Here is a 17,894-nt window from a genome sequence, read left to right as displayed (position 1 = left end):
CCCCAGGGACAATCAAAGGTGCCCCTCACCTCCACCAATGTGAGTGCATGGAATATGGAAAGGGAATACAGAAATGTGCATATCAATTAGCCCAAAAACCCTAGTTTATATACAGGAGCGAGTGGTCTGGATTGAAATCAATCTGATGGCTACCAAAATCCACTACGCTAATATTAGTATACGGCATTGTAGCCGTACACTTGGCCCTCACACTAGATGTTTGAAAAATATAAATATTGATATAATAAAGACTATTACTGGGGATAAACTTGCTAACAAAAATAAATCCAAAAGGATGTCACCAGCTTGCATGCCAAAAACATCTAAGAAAACAATTATATCAGTTTTAGGTAGTAACACTATCTCTCTATAAAAAAAATTCACATGTTTCACATATTAGAAAGTATAAACAAAACTTGCTAACTTTTGGTTGGTAGAAGACTTTAAAATTCCATATATTATATTGTTATATATGTGCATTCACTCATGTTATTTAGGCATATTCTAGTTCTGATGTTAAGCTCTATTTTATTAATAATGCAAGTCAGTGATACCACGCTCACATTAAAGTAACTTATTTTAAATTATAAAACACATATGTATATATAAACTGGAATTCATGGCATTACCGAATCAAAGATGCTCAAACTCTTGTTCTTTTTGCAAAAACGTCTCCAAATGCCTGTCCTATACCGAGTCAGCTCGGAACAGCAGGAAATATATCAAAACCCAGTGCTACCTAAAGCCTAAAAGCTACCAAAGGAAGACAATGGAAATTCTTCCGCTCCACTTAGGTGTGAAAAATCTGGTGGATTCGGGCCTTCACAAGGTGCCCGACATTTACATCCAGTCCAAAGAGGGCCGCCCAAATGCCGTTCATCGTGAAGAAAGCTTCCCAGTCTTGGATCTTGGCGCCGCCTTGAATTCGAGCAAGGCTCGAGCAGCTCTTGTCTCACAAATCCGGGAAGCTTGCGTGAATTGGGGCTTCTTCCAGGTAAGAAAATTCTAATTTTTCTTGCTTATCACTTGGTCTATGTATTATGTAATCTCCATCTCCATCATTTTATTAATAGGTGATCAATCACGGCGTTCCCCATTCTTTGGTGGATGAAATGCAATCGGTGGCTCGTGAATTCCATGCTCTCCCAAACGAGGAGAAAATGCGCTACTTCTCCACAGACATCGAATCACGAATGAGGTATGGAACCAGCTTCAATATTACTCAAGACAAGGTCTTTAGCTGGAGAGATTTCCTCCGCCATAGCTGCCTCCCACTGTCCGAGATACAAAATCTTTGGCCTGACAAGCCAGGATCTTACAGGTATAAAATCCTCCCAATCCTTTCTTACATGATCATCTTGTAGGAAAGTTACTGCCAATTACTCCACTCGTGTTCGAAACCTTGCGAAGTTCATCCTGGAGCTCATCTCCGAGAGCTTGGATCTTCCAAAGGATTACATCGACAAGGCATTCAATGGCTGCTCGCAAGTCATGGCTCTCAACTTCTATCCTGCTTGCCCCGAGCCCGATCTGGTGCTGGGAATCGCCCCACACTCGGACCCCGGATCGATCACGCTGCTGCTCCAAGATCACGTCGAGGGTCTCCAGGTGATGCACGGTAACGAGTGGTACTCCGTGAAGCCCATACCTTACTCGTTCGTGGTCAACCTGGGCGACCAGATCCAGGTCAGCGTTGACTCTTTCGTCGACTATAAGTTGACTGGCTGGTCAAATGTTTTTTTTTTTTGCAGATTTTGAGTAATGACAAGTATAAGAGTCCCGAGCACAGGGCTGTGGTTAACAGCAGTGAAGATCGAATGTCCATTCCAGTAGCAATGGGGCCAAGCTGGGAGAGTTTAGTGCTCCCGGCTAGCGAATTGGTGGAGGGTTCTCCGGTGTTTAAGCCTATGGTTTATAGGGATTATATGGCGGCTATGCAAGCTGGTGGACTTCATCGCAAGTGGGTGTTGGACGCTCTTAGAATTTAGCTATGATGCTATATCGTAAAAACTGGAAAGTTACTAAGAATTTAAACTTATTGCGCGCGAGTAATGCACGGCTTGAATCCAGCCCAAGTGGACGGCCGAGATTTTCCTTTATGGCGTGCTACTAAGTAGGGTTTTTCGGCATGGAGTACGAGCCGCTCGGCGTCCTCGGCGAGATCAAGGAGAAGGGCTTCTCCGCCGCCGGGGATTCCTCCCCGCAGCTGCCAGCGATCACTGCATTGCCATTTCCAGTCGCGCGGCATCGATCTCACGGCCCGGTAAGTGCTGCGATTGTCTTTCCCCTGGCCGGGATTTTGATCGATTTGCATGGGATTGGAGACAGCATTGGGGCGTTTTCTCTCCTCGTTCCGATGAGATTGTGGATTTGGATGAGCTCGACGGGCCTCTGGAAGGTGGGAGAGATGCTGCTCGGCCATTGCAAAGGAAATCCAGGGATGATTCGAGATGGAAGGAGGTAGCTGCCGCTGCCGCTGCCGCCGCGCAAGGAAAGGATGCAGTGCCGTCGCAAGCCCAGGAGATCGATGCTGAGAATCGAGCCAGAATTTCTTCGATGAGCTCGCAAGAAATCTCCGACGCTCACGGGGAATTGCTCGAGCGTCTGGGTCCAGAAAAAATAAAGATGCTACAAAGGCGAGGCATGGAAAAGGAGAAGCAACGTTTTGGAGAGAAAAATCCCATCTCTCCAGAAGATGGCGATAAAAGCGCGAAAACTAGTACTTCGACTGCTACTCCAAAAGACGCGAAGATGCAAATTCCTGTTCGAGCAAACGAGCAAGAAAAGAGTGTAAAAGTGGTGGCCGGAGTCATGACGAGCGCCTGGACCGAGAGGGTCGAAGCTATCAAGTCGATGCGATTTGGCTTAGATGGAGAAGTGATAAGCAGCAGCAACACAGACATGCAAGACGATTCCGGTAAGTTTCTTTATCTTTTTTTTTTCCTTTTTACTGCTCTCTTGGTCTTTGAGCTGACAATACTGCATATAAGATCTTTCTAGTGTTGCGCAGCGGGATTACCTCCGGGCCGAAGGAGATCCTTCTGCACTGGGCTACACTATCAAGGAGGCAGCACTACTTTCACGAAGCACGGTAGTGTTTATCTCAACTAAACCACAGAGTTGAAGGCTCTAACTTTGCGAATTTTTTCCAAGGTTCCCGCGCATAGAGCTGCTGGTGTCCAGCTACTTGGCACAATTTTCTCAAATGCTGCCAGTGGCCTTCAAGACGGAAGAAATGACTACGATTGGCAAGCTGTCTGGGCCTATTGTCTTGGACCACAGCCAGAACTCACGTTAACATTGAGGTAGGCGACGAACTACCCTCAGTTCTTTCCTTTCTTTATTGACATTCCCGGCTTGCAGGCTTGCGTTGGATGATACAAATCTGACTTCCGTGGTGTCGTGTGCCAAGGCTCTACAGGCTATGCTGAGCAGCTCTCAAAATGATGACTTTTTTAACCTCTGCGAGGTAAGGAGTTGCTGTTCTTCTTTGTGAAAACAGTTTATGATGCACACGTTTGGTTGCAGAGATCATGGCCGGGCGGGCCATTGTGGTGGACTGCTCCAGTGTTTCGCAAGCGCAGCAATCATGAAGAAGACGGCTACTTGGGAGGTGGCTACTGGAAATACAACGTCAAGTCCTCCGAGCTTCTTCTTTCGCAAGTGAACAACAATGACAATGACAACAGTGATACCACTGTGGCGGACGACGCGACTGTTGCTACGAAAGATGTAGCTGCTGGTTTTATCAGGATGGGTGTTCTTCCCAGGATCCGATATATTCTAGAGGTTTGGTTTCTCGATTATGCGTGAATCTAATAACGTCCGACTTAACAGGTCGAAAAGCTTGATGCGGCCGTAAACGCGGCCCTGTTGTCTACTCTTGTAGCCTTTGCGAGGCATTCTCCAGCTGCAGCGAAGGCCGTCATGGAATGTCCGAGGCTTATCAATTCCGTCATCCAACGATTTCTATTACCTGAAGAAGATGATGATACTCCTCTGGTTCCTCTCGTTCGAGCTAAAGCTATACAACTCTTAAAGGCATGTACCATAATGCTGCGTTTAGATCTCAGGGCTTACCCTTTCGTTTTTTGCAGGTCTTGTCGCAGGCTTCCAAGTCTTACTGTGTCCACTTTGCAGAGCTGGGAGCGCTGCAAACTGCCACGTCCGAGTTGTTCGAATGGAGCTATCGTCTTACGATGTTTCCAAGAGCTGCTGCTGCCGACCTTTCCAAGGATTCTGCTATTCTGCAAGAAGCACTCCGGCTCTGGAAAATTTGCATCTTCCATGGCATTGGGATCAGCCTTTTCGCAGACTTCCATCCAGCCCTGTCTGCTTGGCTCTCGTCGGCATCATCAGGGGATCCCGCTATATACAACTTAGCACAAGAATCTTACAGCGTTCTAGAGGTTCTCGCTAGAACACTTCCCGTCATGGTTAAAGGCCAACAACATACACAGGCTTCTCATACTGGATGGTCGTGGAGCATAGCCGTGCCCATGGTGAAGTACGGCTTAAGTTGGCTGGAAGAGAGCAGCCAAGGTGGTGAAGCGGAGGTGATGGCTCTTGGCTCTGTGCTACATTTCCTGGCAACGGTTTGCGAGAGGGTGCGCCCGGAAGGATTGCCGGATCTCGTTTTACAAGTGGAACAAACTTTTGATCGCGTCCAAGCTCGACTGGTGTCAACTCTCCGCCAAAGCTCTACAGTCTATGCCAAGCTGACGCTCGCAAACTTTCTTCATGCTACCGCACGCTTGGCCTCTGGACTCGAGAAGCTGGGACGAGAGACAAAACAACTAGACATCCTGCTAGACATTGCTAAAGAGAAGCGTGTGGAGATGGTGAACTTGGGAAAGTTACATGGAGAAGAGCATTGTGGCTGTACTGCTCGGGGAGGACCGGCGCCGGGACTGGGAGTTGGATGGAGCTCTAGAGTTCCTGGAGGTGGATTTTGCTCCTCAAAGCTGCTAGTCGCTCGGGTTTACGCCAGTGGCATTCTACGTCTTCTAGAACTCGAAAAAGGCTCGAGCTCGATCTCCCTGAAGACCAAGCTCAACTTGACGGCTCTTCTGACCGAGCCATCGTCGCTGGAGCGAGCGTTATCGCGGCACATACTTTCGGAGGAACGGTGGCTGTTGACACTCGACGACGCAGTGAAACGTATAAACCAGGGGAAGGGATTGTATGATACGACGCAGTTTAAAGGTGGCAGAGAGTTTCTACTCCAGCACTTCACCAAGTTTTGGCTACAAAAGAAGCAGCCAAAGCAGCACGACCTCAAGAAGAAACTTGAGACCATCAAGGAGGAAGAAACGGAGGAAGAAGACGAGGAGAAAACGGCTAACTCGACTGTTTTGCTGCGGGAGTGGAAAGGGACGAGGCTTCCATTGCCTTGCCACTGGATCCTCAGTCCTTTGCACTCCAAAAGCTCAGACGTGACACTGGCTGGACTGTTGCTGCTCTTGGGCCTCGAGGAAGGAGGAGCAGCAAGCGACATACCGATCGTCCGCAAAGTTCATGCTCTATCGACAGTATTTGCTGCGGGAGATACGTTCTTGGAGGAGCCAGTGAGCGACGCTCTCGGATCACTGCAAGATATCTATTTCGAAGAAGCAAGAGGAGCTCTGGATTTTCAGAGTGGTGTGGATGCCGACTACGCTTTGTTCGCGGAGGGACTGGCACAGAACTTTGCGGCTGCTTCGTATGGGGACTTGAGATTTGGCCGCCAGGTAGCGTTCTACTTGCGAAGTGGCACGGACGTGTCGATCCAGGGTGCTGTCTGGCGATGCCTCGCTCAAGCTGAGGTGCTGAGTTTACTTCCTCCAGTCGAAGAGTGCGGTCCGGGAGTTTACTTCGATCCTCCTCAGGTAAGAAGAAAAGCATTCTTTGGAAGTTTAAGTTGCTCATTCTTTGTTTTTTCAATGCAGAGGAGCATTGCTCTACTGGACATGTTTGTATCATCGTGGATCACCGGTGGATTGGACCGAGCATTTCTTCGCAAGGCATTACCATTCCGCCTCGCGCTCCACCACGTCGCGCACTTCGTTCTCAACGCCGGTGACGACGAGACGCTGCTGCTACACAGGCAAAAGTTCGCTCGAAGCATTTCTAGAGCTTCCAGACGCAACCGGGAATCCAAGGTTTGATGTGAAATCTTTGCAAAGCTAGAAACTCACTTGTGGTGTACAGGAAATGCTCCGAGAACTCCTGCACTATTTTCCAGACAAGGTCGAACAAAGCCAGCGATTTCTCAAGGAGGCGGGCGGTGGCGAAGTTTAAAGTCTCCCAGCATATCCTCGGAATCCATTCATACCAGATAATTGAATTAGCTCGACTTCCTCGACGACGAGCAGCGGCCTCCATTTGCAAAGGATCAAAAGAGCAGGGACACTACGGGGAAGTGACAGGAGAAAAAGGATTGAAATGCGGAGTGGTCTCCAAGGTGGATGGTTAATGGAAGGGGTGAACGGCATTGTCAGTGGCTTCCGAGAGCTAATCCGAGAGCTACTTCCGCGACGAAGAACAGCACAAAACCTTTGTGGACTTCTCTCCGGACAATGTGTGCTCTGGACGGGTGGATTTTCACGGTCGTTTTCTTCTTGGCAAACGCCCCGCCCCTTACGAGCCTCAGGATGAGTCGCACAAACAGAGGCTTCCTAGCCTTATCTTGCCAACTCCCACAAACGCTAGATAAAGTTGGCGACACTATAAAATACTATATTTTATATGACATTGATTTATCGTGACCTTCATTGGCTCGGGCTACCGAAGATCCATAGCTAAGTTCAGGCTCTGCGTTGCTGCTCCTCTCTTTGATTGCTCCAGAGCTGGGAATTCAGATTCCTCTAGCATAATCACGGGCTGCTTTGAAAGGTACGCAGAATCATTCTAAGCATGAAATAATCTTTCGTAGACATTTCGAAGTTCTTAGAGGAGAGTTTCTATGATCAAGCATTGAGTTTTTGACACTTAAATAATCAATAGATTCTGTATCACACCTAATCACACTGCTGCAGTTGCCCCCTTGCAACAATGCAAGGCTGCAGCATCTCAAACCCCTCCAATCTTTCTCAACATTGAAGAAGAAGAAAACAATATAAAAACAAGAAGAAGAAGAAAAAGAAGAAAGTATAAGAAAGCAGATTTTGTTTGAAAAAGAGTAGAAGTTTATGAAGAAAAAGTGCTTGATTATATAAGATAGCCATGCTAACTGCCATTTAAGATGGATTTTGCTTGTATAAAATTGGAGTATAGAGAAGTACTCGCACAATAAAGCCCAGAAAAGCTTACCACATACATACCAGGTGGCCTCTGAATACATACGTTACGCTTAAAAGACCCACAGGAAGCGTGTCTCAAATGGTAATTGCAAGCGTCAACCAGGTGGAAACGCAAACAGCGCTCGTTCTTTCTCTCCAAGCTATTTAATCTCGTCTCAAATGGTAATTGTGAGCATCAACCAAGTGCAAACACAAAGGGACACGACCTGCCATTCTTTCTTTCTCTCCAAGAGGACACAATCTTTCTTTCTCTCCAAGGCTTTGAGAGAAAGAGAGTGTCCATGTCCTTTTGTGTTTGCACCTGGTTGATGCTCGCAATTACCATTTGAGACGAGATTAAATAGCTTGGAGAGAAAGAAAGAGCGCTGTTTGCGTTTCCACCTGGTTGACGCTTGCAATTTCTCAAATGGTAATTGCGTACGTTAATAATAAGGTGCAAACACAAGGGACACGACCCCACCCAGTGCTCTTTCTTTCTTCCTAAGCTATTTAATCCCATCTCAAATGGTAATTGTGAGCATCAACCATGGTGCTCTTTTTTTCTCTTCAAGCTATTTAATCTCTAGCTCTTGTGCATTGCATCGAAGCTCTTGCTTGATGACAAGCGGTAGCACTGAATCACAATCAAGACACATTAAGGTGTTTAAAGGTGGATGTTTGCGCTCGTGAAACAGCGTCACATATTTCCAAACAACTTTCACTCGTCCCTTTGCAAACTAGCCAACACTCAATACCAGTGTAATCTCGGATACATACTTCTTCGTTTGTTGAAAATGAGAAAAATTGATTAGAGTTCTCCTTTAGTTCTCCTAGGTCTTTGCTCGAGGGGCAATGTAAGGCTGCAGCTGCTGCTAACATCTCAAATCCCAAACCAAATTCTCAACAAGAAAACTACCTAAAAACGGAAATGGATTCCAAACTTTTTAGGTGTTTTTGCTTCCTTTCAAAAAAGGCTTAAGAAGCTATTTCTAAGCAAAACGATCCCTCTTCTAGCAGGCGCCACCATCCGAATCTGTCAGGTCGCTCAGGAGATTCAGGGCCTTGCATGTGGATCACAAGTATCTTCTCTCGATCGTTTTATTGTCGTTTTGACATAGCAATCGATGGGGGGACTTCGACAAGTTGTATGTTGCTCATGAACTCATTGATTTCCCAGCTATGAATTCTACCCGGAGCGATGCCGCCATTACTCAAGAATATCGCCGAGATAGTCGAGCTCGTAGGCCGCCACGGCCCACGATTCCAATGTTTTCAACTGGTAAGAAGAAATTCACCTCGAGGAGGCCAACGCCGCCTCTGGCGCTTCCGCCTCTTCCTCTCCCGCTGTCGCACCGCAGCTTTTGAGCCGGACATGGGTAAATCACCTCGTTACTACACTACAATGGATCATATTCTCTTCTTTCTTCTGATCAATCCCATCTGTCTTTCATTCTCTGCGAGAACAAATAAGAGAGCCTTTTCTTCTTCGTAGCCTGTTCTAAAAACGGCAGGGTTTATGTACGAAGAGCGCGCGGAATCGCCCTAGCATCCATCTTATTAGCATAGGGGAAAGTCCACATTAGCGTTCTAAAGGCGATCCGGCTTTGGACATGGAGTTCGTCGTTGATGGTGGCGCTGGCGGTCGATCTTTACATCGATAGCAGCACGGTGATTTGCTTCCAAAGGTGTTGATGATCTACATGCGTTTGATCGTGCAGGGAAATGGGAACTGGATAGGAACGTTTCTGGTCAAGACCAGGCAGCTTCCTGGCCAAAGATCTAGGTAGGCACCGCTGGCTGGGGCTGTGAGCTTATATTGTTGTGGTTTCCTCTCAAGGCAATCAAGTGCTTAGACTGTGCTCTACTTGGACAGCATTGACTCCAGCAAAGATCTCTCTCCTGGTGGAGACATGAGCTTTCACGTATCTATTTATATCTATCTATCCTCTGTTTCTAGTCTTGCAATGCCCATTGAGAAGCATGAGACCTTATGCTTTGTATCACCACGGTCGCTGCTACAAGCAAACATTACTTACTTACGAGTTAGAATCTGCCGCTGCATTTCCGGCCAGTTAATTCTTGCGAAATACAGGTTGAGACTGATGAAACAAAGTACATGGGAATCTGGTTCAATTCCAAGCCGTGGAGATCATGGTGGGAAGTCAAATGGGAGGGCTAAATGAAGGTTAATAGACTGTACAAAAGTGCTTCAGTGCTTGCAATGCTAGGAGATTTTTACCAGGTTGAGCAATGCATCACCACCTATAGCAATTACACCATTAATCTTAATGACACATTGAATTTGTTTTGAGCCATGTCACCATCAACTCGCAGGTTGGTGTTAGGCACCAGTCAAGATAATAAAATAGGACAAAAGGTTACAAACAAATAATCACCTTTTTAGCAAGTTGGGTTAAGGTGTAAGAGATAAAATTTTAATATTGGTATTGAACCCAGTTCAATTCTAGTGGCTGATGAATAAGGCAAGAATATTCTTATATGTTAAACAAGGCCCCTTTAGCCAGTGCCCCTTTATCCTAATATTGGCTAGCAACGTGTTGCTAAGATTAATGACGTGATCAACCACAGCTCGGAAAATACTCAGCTCAAGAATCTCTTCTTCTTACATTAATTGGTTTCATTCATTAGTTTTTTTTCCAGCGTCACGATGTGAGATGATTGTGAAATTGCCATGGTTGACAATGGCCTACTCGAACAAGAAAAACTCCCCCACAGATCCTTCTTTGGAAACTCTGGACCATACCCTGGGATATCATCCAAGAGTTCTCATAGGGACTTTAAATTGTTCCCCAAGATCTTTTTGGGTCGGCTGTAGGTTCTTGGTCTTTTTTTTTTTTCCTGCCACATCTTACTGCTCTTGAAAATCTCATCACACCTAACCAAACTGCAGCAGAGCATGTTGTTAGCTCTCAAAAATCTTTCTCAAAAACATTAAGAAGAAGACTTTTACTCGAAAGAATTAAAAAAATCCTATTGGCGCGTCTCAGAGTAAGTGAGACGAATAAATTGATTTTCCCAAATATCAGGTGAAATACACAATAGGGACACGAACCGCCTAGCTATTTTTCTAGCGCCTCTCTCTCTCCCTCTCTCCCCCAAGAATCGCATCGCCGATCACATTTTTGCTTTTCGAATGAGCCGGCGCGCGGTTTCACCGCGGGCGTCGTCTCAGGTCGATCGCCGCACGCAGATTCTGGAGCTTAAGGCATTGCACAAAGAACACCGAATTCGAAGTCGATCTGTCCATTTTTTTGCTTTTGTTTGCTGCTTGACTGACACAGCAATCGTTCTTTCGCAAGGTCAAAGGGAAAACAACGATCTCGTGGCAGCTTCGGCGAGGCCCCCGCATGAGAGATGGCTGCCGAACAGAGAGCAGCTGGCCGTCCTGGAGGATCTTTACTCGAAAGGGACGATGCCATCTCAGGAGAACATCGCAGAGATAGTCGACCTCGTCGACCATGATCATGGCCCGGTCTCTGAGTCCAAAGTCTACTTCTGGTTCCAGAACAAGAAGGCCCGCGAGAGACGGCAGCGCCGCCGCATCGAGGAGGCCAACGCCGCCTCCGGCGCATGCGCCTCCGCCATCGCCACCACCGCCGCTGCGTCAGCTTCATCCGGTAAATCCAGTGCAGAGGACGAGTCCATGAATCATATCATATCCATCGGTTTTTCATTTCCAGCACTCCTTGCGAAGAGAGGAGGAAAAAAATGAGAGGATTTTCTTTTCTTGTTCTGATAGATCGTTAGAGCTGCCGTAGCTATAGTTAACTGGGGAAGATCTTTGCGTTCTTTCTTTTCTTCCAAGCCCTGTTCTATAACATTTTTTTCTGTGCAGGGTCTGGCCCGGAGTCGTCTCTCATAACGCTCCGAAATGTTGACGATGGCGTGGCGCCAGCGATTGTTCCCACCAACGAGCGCGGCGCTCTGGAGTGCAGTCTCGTAAGGAAGATGGAAAGCCATCCTCTTCTCTTTTTTTTCTTTCTCATTCTTCGTCTTGGGTGTAGGAACATTTCAACGACAGAATGAAATCCCCGTCCCGCAAGACCAGCCCTTCGATCGCGCAATTTGAGGTTATGAATCATGTACGCAAATCTTTTTATCTTTCCAAGTAAAACCAAATTTCCTCTCGAGATCGGTGTTCGTTAGGCGATCCGGCTCAGGCCATGGAGTTCGTCTTCGATGGTGGCGCTGCACATCAATAACATGAGCACTGCCAAGGCGGCAATTTACTTCCAAAGGTGCTGATGATTTGCATGCGTTTGCTTGCGCTGCCTGGATATGGGAATCATGATCGAGGCGTCCTTCTGGTTCTCAGGCTTTCAAGTAAACTTCCATTGAAGTTGAAGTGCTGCTGATGAGCTGAAGGATGACCTTGAGGCCATGCCTCACTCACAGATTCCGTGAGTACTCCAAAAGGATTCACTGTTTTGCTTCTTTACAAGGAGAGATCCGTTCAAGGTGATTGCATGGCCTTGAGACTGACATTCTGGGGGAAATCTGAGGAACATAGATGCTGCGGTGCTAATGAAAAATCCATGGTGTAGATTGAGTTTCAAACCAAAACCTCAATCAGTGAGGAGACGTAACATCTTCTATAGCAGACAGAGGATTCTGCAGGTGAATTACTGACAAGAATCATTTTTGGTCAGTGTGTGGTTGAAGCACTTCATCTCTGCATGGTTATATGCACTTATTGTAATCTCACTTTCTACGTACAGCACCCGGTCAATTCTCGACGCAGGTAGGCTGTTCATCAAAGAACCATCTCATATTTTCTGATTATCTTTTCTCCTTTTGCAGCTATATTCCTCCCCTCCACTTCTCTGACAGATGGTCAGTTTGGTTCCGGTTCCGGACTAAGGCACGGAGTTCGATACAACGACACAGTTGTCTTTTTGCTCTTTTGAAAGTTTTTGCTCGAGCTTCTCGTGCTGTGGAATGGCTTGGCCATGGGTACGTTTAAGCCGACGACACTCTCGAACTCTTCGAGTTTCTCATAGTCATGAATACATGTGTTATTTGACGCTGCTGTCGGACTCTTCGTCGGCAACGGTCATCGCTGCGCGAGCGGCGGATCGTTGTCCCCCGACCTTTTAACTAGATCGGCCCACCCATGACCACCGCCTGCGAGGGCTTAGCAGCAAAGGAAAGCAGCAAAGCTAGTCGAAGTAAGGTCTTGCAAAAGGAGGAAGCCAGAAAGCAACTGCACGGTGGACATGTATATGTAAAGTGTGCCATATCCAGAGCTCGCCAAGCTTTGGGACGTCGGAGTAAAGCGTAGTGTCACTCATGATGGCATACGTCGAGAATGGCGAGCCACAGGTCTTCCAGCTGATGAAAAACGAGAGCCCCGATCCTCGGCTGCGTTGCTAGCCTGTTCTAGCTTCAACGGGCAAGAAGATAATCGGCTGAAGCATCGTGAAAATAATAAATCTCATCAAACCGAATCACACTGCAGCAATGCAAAGCTGTAGCTGCTGCTAGCATCTCAAAAATCATTGGAAGAAAACAATTTGAAAACAAGAATTTAAAAAAAAACAAACAGGAGAAGAGGAAGTCAATACTTAATAATCTTGTTTAAAGTACAGTGGGAGAAAATTCTGAGAGTAAGTGCGACACAATAGGGACGCGACCGCCGCTCTTCCAAGCTGCTCTTTCTCCATTTCTCCAGCTCCTGTGCAAGCAAAATCCCTGCCTTCGGCTGTTCTTCGCTATCGATCGATCCCCGGAGCTAGTATCGAATGAGGAGCAGGCGGTTTCATCGCTGGCATCGTCCACATCTGATCAGATCGAGCGCATGGAGATCAGGGCCTTGCATGTCCATCACAGAGGTATCTTTCTCTCTCGCTACCTCGATCGCTTTGTTTTCGTTTTGTTGCTTGGCTTGGGCATTGCTCAATCGTTCTTCCGCAAGGTCGCAGGGACTACACCGATATCTCTTCCGTGCCAACGCCGACGAGGTCCGTGCAGAAGCGATGGCACCCAAACAGGAGCAGCTGCAAATCTTGGAGGAATTCTACGCAAAAGTGACGCGTCCATCGCACGAGAAAATCTCAGAGATAAACGAGCTCGTCAGCCGGTCGACGGTGCCAATGTTTACTACTGGTTCCATAACAAGAATGCTAGCGAGAAACACAAGCGCCGCCGCATCGAGGCGGCCACCGCCTCCGGCACCTCCGGCTCCCCTGCGGCCATCGCCATCGCCACCACCGCCGCTGATTCAGCCTCATCCGGTAAATCACCTCGCTGCTACAATCTTCTTCAATCTTCTCTTCTAGAGATCTCCCTCCCATGCATCGGTCTTTAATTTTCGAGAACAAAAAAGAGAGAAGAACGTCTTCCTTTCCTCTTGCTGTTCAAGATTGGGCAAGATCGTTCTTCTGTTCTAAAACATTTTTTTCTGTGCAGGGTCTGGCGTGGAGTCGTATGATCCCAAAACGCTCGATCTCATGGGCAACCTTGGCACTGGCACAGTGCCGGCAATTGGGCAAATGGTTCTCACTGGCAACGAGCAAGGCGGGAAGCTGGACCCATTTTAACCATCCGGATTTTGCACTCTCGTAAGGAAGCCGGAGGAGGGTGTATGCCTTCGTACCTATATACACAGATGGAACTTTGGATCGATCGATCGATAAGGAGCTCTCACTTGAACGAAATCCTCCGCAAGTGCTGGGTGTCCAAGTCCTGCTTGATAGAATCTCACATTCATTCAAAGAGAAGGAAAGCAAGAGAAAGAATGCCATGCCTCTGGTAAAGATGGAGGATCATTCTCCATGCTACTGCGCTTGCAAATGATCACAACGTTGGACAATCCCTGCTCGGAGACGAGATTGATCGCGGAGGACTTGAACGTATTAATGCCATTGGTTTCCTAGGAGTTGCTTCAGCAGGTAAGCTGTTCATCAGAAAAAACCATCTCATGGTTTCTGATTGTCTTTTCTCGTTTTGTTTAGGTGGGGTTAAGAGTCCTTTGTTTCAAACGATGAAAAGTAAGTTTATAAAGTTTTCGTGCTTCGGTTCTCCAATGCTTAGCCGGGATTTGATTTGAAGATAAGCCTGCCAAAGAACTTATTATGGTTCACTAGAAGGCTTTCGCTCTTTTAGAGAACTCAGCTACGGTGTTCTTGATTTCATATGGAACACATGAATGGATGAATCCTAATCTAACGAGTTACTCCATCAAACTTGGACCATGATAGATCTATATCCCATTTTGCAGCAAAAACACATTTTCTGCAAGGAGTCCTCCTTCCAATCTATATATTGACAGGAGCCTTCTCCTCGTGAGAGCTTGTGTTAACTAAGGTGGAGCGGATCTTACGCAAAAGTACCAATATTTAAAGTATCGGCAAGTCAGAGACCAGATTTCTGGCTGTAGGCCACGTCCTTTGCTGAACCATGCATTGAACGCAAAGAGACAATCTTCTATCACAAGGTTCATGACCGGTTTTTAGTTTCTTCCCACTTCCTGAGTTCCTTGCGACAGGACGGTACACGAACTTTGCTTGCAACTGGTGAGGTTCTTTGGTTTATGACAAAAACAGTACGGCTCGAAATCTTCCGTTCAGGTTGCAAGAGTGCAGCTGGCTATTACTTGGAACTTTACAGTCATCTTCACTAATAGATAGCACTTTAGTTTGACATCAACACACAGCCCTCCAATCTTTGCAGCGTTTCGAAACAATTCAGCAAAGCTACATATCTAGCCGCTGGTACTCTCCATATCTTGCTCCCGATAAGTCCTACTCTGATCTTTCCATTCTGATGGAAAGCCTTGATTGTGACGGCAAATCATTCGGATGCTCGTCTTTGCTCCTGCGATTTCATGCCAAGATTTTGAAATTTCCTTGTGGAACTGTTGCTTACACGTCTATAGAACGGACTTATGGTGAGTCCTGACTCATAAAGTTTGCTTGCGCTACAGGGAAATGGGAACTGGACGATCTGGTAATGATCAGGTAATAGTAGAGATTTCATGCTCCACATTATTAAAAGGTGATCATATAATAATTACTTCATTATTGAACTTTCTTTTGGAAATTACCAGGTAGATTCAGACATCTTATCTATGGTCCTAGCATTTTCTAAAACCATAATAGAATTTTTATGGCTGGAGAGCGGCTGGCTAGTGTGTGTAGCGCTGATGGTGTGCGCCGCTGGATGAAATTCATGCAAAGTGGCAGGCGTCCAATCCACACACAGAAGTAGGCACAGCAGAGTCTTGAGGGTCTGCTGGAAGTGCCCAAAGAGCTTCTCTGGTGCTCTCAGAGATTTCCGGGGACAGCTTTGGAAACACACATTCGGCCGGCCGGACATATATGTCAAGGACGCAAGAGGCAATCGGCCTCTTATCGTTGGGATTATTGACTTCTCTCTAGAGGAATGTGTAAGGTCTGGCTTGGTTGTGTGTGTTTCCTTTTTCTTGCACTCATCCAAGTGTTACAGGAGGCTTTTCACGTACATGCTGGTCACCAGTGCTTTCTTTGGTGCTCTGGTGGAATGTGGATCCATCTGGTATGCCAAGGTACTTTTTCCTTTCCGCTCCAGTTCAGCGTGGTGGTCAGAGATTACTCGCTAAGCTTGTCCAAGCTCTTTCCCGTGTGGTGGAAAGCTTCAAGTCCATAGCCAAGGCATGGAGAATCTCGGAGGATGTCTCTTGCAAGTGGTCGAGAGACACTGATTCATCCGTCATCTCCGCCAAGTACAAGCAGAAGGAGGTGGTTCTCAAGGTGCAGGACTTGACTACGGTTTCCAAACGCCGAGACGACCAACCTCCGGAAGATCGTCACCGAGGTGGACGCGTACAAAGACGCTCCACAAATGCAGGGCCACAAATGATACCACAACTCGTCTCGTGGGGTTTCTTGTGTGGGACAATGTTCGCCTACGTGATGACCAGCGACGAAGGTAAACCTCGCGGTAGCTACTTCACGTTCAGTGTGCGAGACGTGCAAGCAGCACCTGCTCCTGCCAATGAAGCTCTTGCCAAGATTCACGCCAGGGGTCTCATCCTCTCAAGATCCTCCTCGGAAGCAGAAGCCACAACAGCAGCAGCCTTAAGATCATTGGCTTCTCCTCTGCCTCCTACGGCCCCAAGGAGATCCAAGTTGCTGCAGCGATGGAGATGGCTAAACTTCAGCAGTGTTTCCAGGAGGTGTTGGTGTTCGTTCGGGCGGAGGAGGCCATGGCAGTGGATCGCTTCCTCTTTTCTTGGCAGAAGAGCTCGTCGTTTGTCCACAACTTCCCCAAGATTTGTGAGTCTATATATGTTCCTGGTCTGTAAATGTATGTTTGATTTTCAGGTTGGGTGCAAACCTGCAAGGAGATGACGAGTGTCACCCAAGACGGATGAAGCATCTGCTTCTCAGGCGTAAGCTCACGTCTCTTTCCTCCTGCCGTGTTCATTCTCGTTTGCAGGTTGATTGACCGCTTCAATAACAGCTTCAATTTGGACGTGGTCGTGGAGGTGCTGACGACTATGGTTGACAACCCGAAGTTCATTGAAGAAGAGCCTCGCCTCCATGATCTCAAGATGTTCCTGGCAAAAAGGAGGCAACAGGTGATGAAGAGCAGAAGATGAAAATAATTTGAAAAGCGAATCCTAGCAAAGGATCGTCACTCGCTTCGTGTTGCCAGGCGAGATCATCCGACGTGGCACAGCTATAGCGACGATGGAACATGTCTTGCCGGCGATAGCGTCGCTCACTCCAAGCAAGCGGGTAAGCTTCGCTACCTCCTCAACGACGAGCATCACGATCAAGAGCACCTCCATTGATCACGCCGGCGAGGTCTCCATGGCAGTAAGATTGAGCTCTCGTTTTGTTGGATATTTGCGAGGGAATCCACGCCACTCTGTGCTCCGGTCGGGCTCAACAAGGTGGACAGACTCGGCACGGAGCTCAAGCTCTCGCCGCTACCCGAGGTGAAGGGCATTGTCAGTGGCTTTCGATCCGAGAGCTACTTCTTCCGTGACGAGGAACAGCACGAAGAAGAGGAAATTTCGGGTTTTGTGCAGACTTCTCTCCGGTGGCTGGGAATGGGGCCTCTGCAATTGCTGGCTAGAGAATCTACGTGCTCTCGGAGGTCTACGATCCAACTGTCGCTACGGAACGGACAAGCGGAGCTTTGAGGTGGCGACTGTCACTGCATGATCGGCACAATGTAGCGGCTGGAAACGTGGTGGCGATGGACTCAAGACGGTGACCACTCGCGGGCTTAAGTTGCGAGACGGCTCCGATAGTGAGGGTGGCGGTGGAGCCGTCGAATCCTGCGAACTTGGGACAGTTCTCAACCGTGCCGATCCCCTGGTCCTGGTGACTTTCTCAAGCACTGACGAGTACGGCCGGCAGCCGGCGAAGTTTATCTCGAGCTCTGCGAGAAGAAGCTCAGGGAGCTCGCGTGACCATTGAAGTTTCGGCTCCTCTGGTAGCATCCCGAGAGAGCACCACGCTCGACAACACGACGGTGAGATCGCGAGCGAGCGATCGGAGAAAGAAGAACAGGAAGAAGGAATGCGTAAGCTTCACCACTCGAAACCGCAGGTACACAGGAAGTGTTGAGGTTTAAAATGGGTGCTGGAAGCCATCGAGAGCTCGGGCCTCGTCAAAACCGGCA

At 47.6% G+C, this 17,894-nt stretch overlaps 3 protein-coding genes across 5 annotated transcripts; all 3 read left to right on the top strand.

The window, feature by feature from the left end:
* The first annotated feature begins 698 nt into the window (after nt 1-698).
* On the top strand, nt 699-2,052 carry LOC9636005 (protein DMR6-LIKE OXYGENASE 1). Of its 2 annotated transcripts, XM_024670478.1 has the most exons (5): nt 699-994; nt 1,074-1,198; nt 1,241-1,321; nt 1,365-1,686; nt 1,752-2,052. In XM_024670478.1, exons 1-5 carry the CDS (start codon nt 770-772, stop codon nt 1,986-1,988), a joined length of 990 nt encoding a protein of 329 aa, XP_024526246.1. In that variant the 5' UTR covers nt 699-769; the 3' UTR covers nt 1,989-2,052. The 2 variants fall into 2 exon arrangements, with proteins under 2 accessions (XP_024526246.1, XP_002965938.2); XM_002965892.2 differs by having other exon boundaries at nt 1,074-1,321.
* A 67-nt stretch (nt 2,053-2,119) lies between these two features.
* Nucleotides 2,120-6,746, top strand: LOC112344955 (transcriptional elongation regulator MINIYO-like). Its single transcript, XM_024670650.1, has 10 exons — nt 2,120-2,263; nt 2,329-2,917; nt 2,991-3,091; nt 3,154-3,305; nt 3,364-3,469; nt 3,529-3,789; nt 3,838-4,041; nt 4,098-5,867; nt 5,928-6,140; nt 6,190-6,746. Exons 1-10 carry the CDS (start codon nt 2,129-2,131, stop codon nt 6,277-6,279), a joined length of 3,621 nt encoding a protein of 1,206 aa, XP_024526418.1. The 5' UTR covers nt 2,120-2,128; the 3' UTR covers nt 6,280-6,746.
* Nucleotides 6,747-15,393: 8,647 nt separating this feature from the next.
* On the top strand, nt 15,394-16,911 carry LOC9636003. Of its 2 annotated transcripts, XM_024670689.1 has the most exons (4): nt 15,394-15,671; nt 15,726-16,534; nt 16,583-16,650; nt 16,698-16,911. In XM_024670689.1, exons 2-3 carry the CDS (start codon nt 15,797-15,799, stop codon nt 16,607-16,609), a joined length of 765 nt encoding a protein of 254 aa, XP_024526457.1. In that variant the 5' UTR covers nt 15,394-15,671; nt 15,726-15,796; the 3' UTR covers nt 16,610-16,650; nt 16,698-16,911. The 2 variants fall into 2 exon arrangements, with proteins under 2 accessions (XP_024526457.1, XP_024526456.1); XM_024670688.1 differs by having other exon boundaries at nt 15,726-16,650.
* The last annotated feature ends 983 nt before the right edge of the window (nt 16,912-17,894 follow it).

The sequence above is a fragment of the Selaginella moellendorffii genome, unplaced genomic scaffold (assembly GCF_000143415.4).
Source record: "Selaginella moellendorffii unplaced genomic scaffold, v1.0 SELMOscaffold_6, whole genome shotgun sequence".
Taxonomy (NCBI): Eukaryota; Viridiplantae; Streptophyta; class Lycopodiopsida; order Selaginellales; family Selaginellaceae; genus Selaginella; species Selaginella moellendorffii.
The sequence above is the reverse complement of the archived record's forward strand: the minus strand, read 5'-3'. Positions and strand labels throughout refer to the sequence as shown.

Excerpts from the sequence above, each read along its gene's own strand:
- LOC9636005 (XM_002965892.2), top strand. The coding sequence starts at position 770 with ATGGAAATTCTTCCGCTCCACTTAGGTGTGAAAAATCTGGTGGATTCG. Across the intron at positions 995-1,073 it reads TGAATTGGGGCTTCTTCCAG|GTGATCAATCACGGCGTTCC; the intron begins GTAAGAAAATTC and ends TTTTATTAATAG. Across the intron at positions 1,687-1,751 it reads ACCTGGGCGACCAGATCCAG|ATTTTGAGTAATGACAAGTA; the intron begins GTCAGCGTTGAC and ends TTTTTTTTGCAG.
- LOC112344955 (XM_024670650.1), top strand. The coding sequence starts at position 2,129 with ATGGAGTACGAGCCGCTCGGCGTCCTCGGCGAGATCAAGGAGAAGGGC. Across the intron at positions 2,918-2,990 it reads AGACATGCAAGACGATTCCG|ATCTTTCTAGTGTTGCGCAG; the intron begins GTAAGTTTCTTT and ends ACTGCATATAAG. Across the intron at positions 4,042-4,097 it reads AAGCTATACAACTCTTAAAG|GTCTTGTCGCAGGCTTCCAA; the intron begins GCATGTACCATA and ends CGTTTTTTGCAG.
- LOC9636003 (XM_024670688.1), top strand. The coding sequence starts at position 15,797 with ATGCCAAGGTACTTTTTCCTTTCCGCTCCAGTTCAGCGTGGTGGTCAG.